Source organism: Suillus discolor (assembly GCF_016758755.1).
Source record: "Suillus discolor strain FC423 chromosome Unknown F5147scaffold_200, whole genome shotgun sequence".
NCBI lineage: Eukaryota > Fungi > Basidiomycota > Agaricomycetes > Boletales > Suillaceae > Suillus > Suillus discolor.
In genome coordinates, this window is record NW_024541447.1 from 25,838 (window position 1) to 33,117 (window position 7,280).

Genomic DNA, 7,280 nt, shown 5'->3' on the forward strand with positions numbered 1-7,280 from the left:
AATTCATTTGGCATACGTGAGTTTCCATGCGCTTAGAATCAACGGGAATCTCGCGCACACCGCTAGTGGACTTGCCATTTGCCACGTTGTCCAATACGCCGTGTCTTACGCTACCAAGCTACGCATAAATTGTTGTAGACAAAGTTGTTCGCTTTGTGTCTGACTAACATCCTCCTCCACTAGTAGTCATTGTATTATCGAATACATCGAGGAAGAGCATGCAACTGGTCATATTTGCAAAACGCTTCATATTCTAATATCCTCGATGCTCCACTTGGCACGAAGGTCTACCGTGTACTCGTCATAGTCACCAGCGAGGAACCGATGCATCGAAGCCCATGCAATCATCGCCGCATTGTCTGTATTGAATTTCAAACGCTGTGAATCAATCGGCGTATTGAAGCACTGACCTGTGCACAATTCCAGCGGGGGGAAATGGAGCGATATGCGCTCATCAGAGCTGTACTCATCCAACGCTGCCCGAAGTCTACCGAAGCTTAGCATAAGAAGGCAAACAGAGCTTTCAAGACTCACTTTTCGCGTAAAAACATGTTGCTGGCAACCCCACCGCTAACGACAACATCCCTGACGATCACGTTTTTCAGCTCGAGTTTGTGAAGGCTCAACGTAAGCTTGGCACAGAGTTGACGGGCTGCGGCTGTCTGGAACGCACGAGCCAAAGCAATTTTATGTGAACTGGATAGAGGTTCTTCCACGAGAGAAATGTAGCGCTCTACTGAAGATTGTAGGGATGCAAAGGAAAAGGCAAGTTTTCCTGGCATTGGCACAGTGAACGGTTGGATGTCGGGTAGGGATTCCAGTTCATCGTTTGTCACGCGGCATAGCTCCTCGAGTGCTGCACCAGGGCCTCTGGTTCCCCAAGACAGGCCAAGTGCTCGGGCTGTCTTGTCAAACGCGCGTCCAATACTCGTATCTGCTGTTGTTGCAAGGATCTGGAATGAGGTAAGAGATGAAGCTAAAAGTAGAAGCGTATGGCCTCCAGAGATGAGCAGTGTCAAGAAAGGAAACTGTGGGAGATCTGCGGTTGGAGTCGTGAGCAGGGGGGTCAAGGCGTGTGCTTGCTGAAATTGAATGAATGAGTGTAGTGCTCAAAAGAAAGTGTATGTGCGAACGAACCATGTGGTGGACACCGACGAGAGGCTTGCCGAGGGCGGCGGCGAGGGACTTTGCAGCATTCGAGCCCACACTAAGGCAGCCTCCAATTCCTACAGACAACTTATAGGTTAGGAACGTTTGATGCAGATTGAAGAGAATGCACAGATACCTGGACCTCGCGTAAATGCAATCCCGTCGATGTCGTGAATGCTAATACATGCCTGTTCGAGAGCTATTCTGACAGCACCCGGCTAAAGACTTAGGTCAAAGCAAACGATTAGAGAGAAAGGAACGCATTCACCATGTTACGCTGATGTGCTTCAATGGCTACAGATGGATGAATACCGCCGAAACCTTCGTGGCTGATTGATTTGGGGTTAAACAAACATACGCTGGACACAGAAGGGACTCACAGATCATGCTGCTTCACAACAACATTTGAAAGTATTTGACGCGAGGATGTCACGACAGCTGCACAGGTGTCATCCGCTGAGCTCTCGAAGCCAAGAACAGTAAATGTTCGCCTTCCCGTACGCGCTCGGAACGTCCTATGCGCTAACAAAATTTTGTTGGTATGGACTCGGAGCGACAAACAATATAAGTTCTTACCAGTAAGAGGAACATCCCTCAGTCGTTGAAGTAATAAGACATTCTGTCTGCAAAGCCCACTTCCGAGAATGGGCATGAAAAATGGTGTCGAAAGCGTCGGAAGCAGCGTCGTCGGTTTGCTGCTGTTTGTCTACGTCGGTCGCACATTGGATTCTTTGCTTTTGGCTCTCTTCGTGAACATTCGTGACGATGCGCCCAGTGGCAACGTTTAACGCGTCGAGGTGCTCGTTGCTATCATGTCCTCAACGCATACCTCCATCCTTTGTCGCGCTGAGATACGCGCTTCCAGTCCTTGCTCGCCGTGCTAACAGTTCTACTACTGATGAACGAACAGTCAACCAGAGTGTAGCGTTACTTGACTCTATAATGGGGTCTTCATCAACCCTCGACTTGAAGACTTCATCGCTGTCAGACATATTATCTCCCCCCACGCCCCCAATCCAGAATTCAACTCCAGACCCTTCACAAATGCTCATTCCGCCAGCATCCGACCCCCTTCTCCATTTCCTCGCATCTTCCCTGCTTAACCACGGAAAACGTGCAAGGGCAGACCGCGTCGTCTCCCGCACACTTCTTTATATTCACGCTCTTACCCGCGCGCCGCCGCTACCTATCCTCCGCCATGCTCTCATCACTGCTTCCCCTGCTGTCAAGTGCATATCACAGAAGCGCTCAGGAAAGAACGTTGTGAGACCTGCTGCACTTACGGAAAAACAGCGCATAAGGGCGGGTATTCATGCTGTATTGGCTGCTAGCAAAAACAAAAGTGGCAAGACGGTAGAGGAGCGTTTAGCCCGAGAGATTATTGCTGTTGTTAATGGAGACAGCAAAGCTATTGGTGACAAGGAGCTGGCACACAAACAGGCTATGGTCAATAGGTATGTGCAACATTGATGTTGAGTAACTCTTATTGACATTGCACAGGGGCAACGCGCTCGCGAAGTGAGGACTTGCATGCTTACTGTATTCCCCCTTCCTGTAATGGATCGCCGAATTCAATGCAGTCTAATTGCGTGGCTCCCCACCTCTTTAATACGATGCAGCGAATACTACATTACTTTCAGTACTTCTGGCATGTTACCGGGCAGAAGCGCTCTCCGATTTCCTTATGGTGATTTGCCCCTAGCAAAATTGTGGACTTCACGTACTTGTTAATTCAAAACAGAGGTTCCGCGGTGGATCGAGGTTTGATAAATGATTCATCCTGTTAAAACTCAACGCGGCTTTCAAGGTTCTCACTCAGCCAGCACCATCACTGTTTGATTGTTGTCTACTTCTTCGTTGAATGTCACATCTGCAACCAAGTTCTAACTAAGTTGCATTTGGACCAGGATACTTCGACGGTTCTATTCACTCCGGATGCCGATGCCGAGACAAATTGTTGTATCAAGACCCAATTAGTCCAGAAGACACAAGCAAATCAGACATCCGAATAGTCTACAGATGCGTTGACTTATTTTCCGCAGCTCAGAAATCCAAGAAACGAAATGCTGTATCAGTGACCAAATCTCCCTCAGGTAACTAGTTCAAGGAGATGCAGCAAAACGAGATTGCGGAGATTTAGGGGGAGAATGAGAGTATTCGCAACGAGAACGAGAGTTTCAACAGTAATCTTGCAAGCGTTCGCGATGATCCAGGTGCGGCGGGAAACAGACGCGTTGAAGCACTGGGAGAAGTCATCCCTCTTTCCGGTCACCAACCCTGACAACAATTTTCTCAGGTTACTAGTGCCTTTGCATGTTCGCGTCCTACTCGATCTTGCGTGCAAAAAGGTTTTGGAACACCTCGGCCATGAGACATGAGAGGACCTTCGCGCTTCCCGCAGTGCTGGTGTCTATCAACTTGTAGATGCCCATCTTCAATGATATCAAAACGGATATGACACTCCCCATGAATGCTTATTCCTCGTCCTGATCCTCGTTGTATAGAGCCCCAGTCAGCTGCCCGAACCCTCGAATAACCTTCAGATACTAATAGTATCCATACAGCAAGGATTAAGGCGAGGACACTCTGCAATAAGGTATAGAACGTACACGATAGTGGTCAAATCAGGAAAAGGCTTTGCCAGTGATTAGTAATTGACGTGTTCAGGGATTCGGCCCTATTGGGAGCCAATCTACTTCAGAATGGTAACAGGTCGTTGCTACACACATTAAATGAGCTGTTTCTACATAGATATCGAGCACGCATACCATGCTGCGTTCAAGAAAAGGACTAAAAGAACAGTTTTTAACTTTCAACGACACTTCCATCCACGAACAAGATCCAGTACCAGCCTACCAATGGTCCGAGGAAACCGAAAACTCTACGTCGACCCTGGTGCTAAGGACATCGGGGCTGGTCTCGGCAGAGGTAGAAAAAATACCAGTGTCGACACATCCGTGCAGGTTGAGCATCAGGCGAGAGATGAGAGTGACAGACATGCTGCAGATCATGATTAGGATCATGATTAGGGTCGTTCTGTGTTTATCCCATCAACTACTCACCAAGTAGTAAATGTACCCAGGCTGCCTCTGATGATTTCCTTGCAAATCGTCAGGAAATAGTCAACCTGGTGAAACATGCGGGTATGCTCACTGGACCACACTAAATCATGGTGTGAGCGTGCGACTGAACTATACTTCATACGCTGACTTACAAAGTACGTCAGAATGTTGGGTAAATTGACTAATGTCATTCCTCTGAGAGAAAGCGGATCAGCTTCACTCGCACAGTTTCGCTAGCACTCTCACACGAAGTACATCACACCTGCGCTCGGTTGGTTCAGTGTTTACAATACCAATGCGACGAAAAATACCATCTTGGAATATGACATCAAGGATATCTCTCCTGGATATTAGGGAGGACCGCAATCCTCTAGTTTTCCAGGCCCTGAAGACTGTGAGGACAAAGATGAGTAATTCGTAGATAAACATTGCCATCCATGCCATCCCATGACCTGCGATTGGATAATTCCGTAGCACCATCAATATACATCCAGATATGACTTGGAATGCACTGACGGACAGTTCTGGCAGGACTTTTGAGCAGACGTGTGGAATGACGAAGGGAATGACATACGTTGCTGTCGTGTATATTTCATGGCAGTCGCCGGCGTCGACCCCAGCGTCTGAGTCATCTCCAAAAGTTCCCGCCTAAAACTTGAAGTTCAGCAGACTCTCAAGTCCAAAATTCTTCGTGAACACGTACTAACCCTCCTGCTATAAGAACAAGGGCGATGATCCCCATCCATATAAGCAGACGCCTGCTGCGGCCGTAGAGAGCATAAGTGCGAAGAGACAGCGTGACTGAAAATTTGAAACATTCAGCGTCCCTTTCTCGCGATAAACTTCTAACTCACGACAAATAAAAATTTGCTGTAAAAAACGTAACACGTCTACGACTAGCAAGTACTTCGAACAGCTAAGTCTTTGTTGAGCAAAATCATAGATATTCAAGAGAATAAAGTTAAAACCTCTGCGGGGATAAAGTGAGCCTGCCAGTCGAATACACGCACAACATTAATGTAGCACCTTAGGTGAAACGGGTAGGAAATTGCTAATTAGGGCAACGATATTTCCGAGCACGGCGAGATAGCGATTGACGAGAAATAGCACTGCAGACGTTGCTTTCGGACGACACCAGATAAACATGATTTCTTCTGGGAGGGTTGCCATGTGGTCGTATATAAGGAGACCTAAAGTATTCAGTTATCATCTTGAGAATCAAGATAAAAAGTCGTAGTACTGATTGATGCGAAAAGGATGTACAGGTACACCGACCTGGCAAATTGGAGTGTTAGTTCGCGATCAGCATACATAGTAAACCAATGGATTTATCACTCACACCTGCTGCGCTTCCAAGTCAGTAATATACATTAGAAAGACGATATAATGAGAGGAAGGGGTGTTGAGACTTGAGATTGACAGGAACGTTAACGGTTTGATGTTGCTGTTATACTGTATAGCCTACCACCTCCCCAATGATCAATCATCCATCACTAATCCACTGTACCCAGCAAGGGCGGTAAACTGAGCGGCAATGAGCGGAAAGGGCGATGTTCCAGGATACTATGTAGTCCATTTACTCCATGGCGTTGATCAAGATCAGAGGCCAAGGGGACAAAATCAACTGTTTCGGTGATACGTCTAGTTAGACACTGGAAACGCGGCAGTGCAGCACCAGTACACTGGTCGACGGTCGGGAATTCGGAATCGGATAGTGGCATAGTATCGCCTTGTTCAGCGGCTACACCCACCGGCCGTTTGCCGGCCGTGTCTTGCACGTTCTGTTGAAAATAATCACAGGTTCTTATACCCTTGGATATAGATTCATTCGAACATGTTTTAAGTATATCAGGCTTGGCACTACCGCCGGCCCAAAAAATTACCCAATTTGGTAACAGGTGTGGTGTATGCCCATTGCCTCGTGTATTAGCATCCTGAAGTTCGGCTCATAGCAACTAGTTTTGTTTCAAACACCATGGACAATCTTCCTGACGGGGTCTCTGCTCCAGAGCTTACTACATTGTCATACGATGAATCCGTTCCCTATGAATCACAAGTTCCTACTCATTCATCCAGTGATCCAGAGCGAGCTACATTGCTCAATCGCATAGGGAACACCAAAGTGTACCTTCTCTCTGACACTGCCCAGGCAAGAATTGCCAAGGTGCGCTAATAGTATGTCCATTGCAGTTTTCAGAAAGTGACTCTGACACGGGAGTCTGTCCCTGTTTGACCCTGAAGCGCAAGCGCACAGAAGGGGACGATGATGATGACATAGATATGGAAGAAGGTGAAGACGAACGTTTAGCTTTATTATTTGTCATGCAACTTACCCTCTGCTGCCATCAGAAACAACGTCGAGTCTAAGAGCAAATGCTCTGCTGCTCACCGGCACCCCCATTTCCCACCTGCCCACTGCTCGCATCTTTGCATATGTTACCCATTTCGATACGCACCCTATAGGCCTTGAATGGCTCGACGACAATAGTTGCATCCTCGTTTATGAATCAACTGCCTCTGCGCGTACTGCACATCGGTACCTCCAAAAATCTGCCACAGAGGATATGGATGCAGACGGCTTCGTCACAGCAAAACCCATTCCAATTACCTTATGGCCGCCAGAAGAGCGAATAACGAAGAGCCTGGGTAAAGGTCAAGGACTGAAAGGTATCATACGCATGCGTTGGGCTAAAGATGATGACGTAAAGAAGAAGGGCGCAAAAAGGGAAAGCAAATTCTATAAGAAGTATGGAGAAACCGCCGGAAAAGAGGATGAGGGAGGGGAAGCATTACAGAAGAGAAGAAGGAGAGATGATTCAACTGTGCGAAGCCAGTTGGATGATGACCTTGATGCGTTTCTTGGTGCCGATAAACCCTCCAAAATGCGTTCCGACTATGTGGGTGGATCACACAAAACCGCGGAGCGCATGTCTTCTGCGCCCAATTCTTCAGACCTAAGAAATCGCATTTCTGCGCCGTTGCCGCGCCGCACGAGGGGCCAGCTTGCGTACCAGCCAGCTGATCCGCCAATTGACTCTGAAGAAGACTGGCACAGAGCCAGGGGCCGAG

General features: G+C 47.7%; 5 protein-coding genes across 5 annotated transcripts; 2 read left to right on the forward strand and 3 right to left on the reverse strand.

The window, feature by feature from the left end:
- Nucleotides 1-49: 49 nt before the first annotated feature.
- On the reverse strand, nt 50-1,845 carry F5147DRAFT_731414 (glycoprotease family-domain-containing protein). Its single transcript, XM_041439401.1, has 8 exons — nt 1,726-1,845; nt 1,530-1,671; nt 1,418-1,478; nt 1,286-1,367; nt 1,138-1,226; nt 535-1,082; nt 411-487; nt 50-359 (listed from the first exon to the last, which is right to left on the reverse strand). The coding sequence occupies exons 1-8, from the start codon at nt 1,799-1,801 to the stop codon at nt 247-249; spliced, it is 1,188 nt and encodes a 395-aa protein (XP_041284577.1). The 5' UTR covers nt 1,802-1,845; the 3' UTR covers nt 50-246.
- A 348-nt stretch (nt 1,846-2,193) lies between these two features.
- On the forward strand, nt 2,194-2,671 carry F5147DRAFT_659719 (ribosomal protein S7 domain-containing protein; the record flags this gene model as incomplete). Its single annotated transcript, XM_041434618.1, has 2 exons — nt 2,194-2,603; nt 2,650-2,671. The coding sequence occupies 2 exons, from the start codon at nt 2,194-2,196 to the stop codon at nt 2,669-2,671; spliced, it is 432 nt and encodes a 143-aa protein (XP_041284578.1).
- Nucleotides 2,672-3,784: 1,113 nt separating this feature from the next.
- On the reverse strand, nt 3,785-5,392 carry F5147DRAFT_731425 (uncharacterized protein). The gene is made up of 12 exons (XM_041439402.1): nt 5,236-5,392; nt 5,066-5,127; nt 4,915-5,012; nt 4,786-4,859; nt 4,728-4,735; nt 4,523-4,663; nt 4,458-4,473; nt 4,364-4,406; nt 4,303-4,311; nt 4,212-4,249; nt 3,983-4,149; nt 3,785-3,866 (listed from the first exon to the last, which is right to left on the reverse strand). Exons 1-11 carry the CDS (start codon nt 5,379-5,381, stop codon nt 4,002-4,004), a joined length of 783 nt encoding a protein of 260 aa, XP_041284579.1. The 5' UTR covers nt 5,382-5,392; the 3' UTR covers nt 3,785-3,866; nt 3,983-4,001.
- On the reverse strand, nt 5,353-6,023 carry F5147DRAFT_731431 (uncharacterized protein; the record flags this gene model as incomplete). Its single annotated transcript, XM_041439403.1, is given in 6 exon segments — nt 5,353-5,486; nt 5,551-5,654; nt 5,729-5,800; nt 5,811-5,864; nt 5,875-5,956; nt 5,979-6,023. Coding segments are annotated over 2 exon segments (180 nt in total), but the record flags the coding sequence as incomplete, so codon positions are not given.
- Nucleotides 6,024-6,120: 97 nt separating this feature from the next.
- On the forward strand, nt 6,121-7,233 carry F5147DRAFT_841872 (uncharacterized protein; the record flags this gene model as incomplete). The annotated part of the gene is made up of 4 exons (XM_041444408.1): nt 6,121-6,375; nt 6,453-6,501; nt 6,561-7,108; nt 7,171-7,233. Exons 1-4 carry the CDS (start codon nt 6,187-6,189, stop codon nt 7,231-7,233), a joined length of 849 nt encoding a protein of 282 aa, XP_041284581.1. The 5' UTR covers nt 6,121-6,186.
- Between the last annotated feature and the right edge of the window lie 47 nt (nt 7,234-7,280).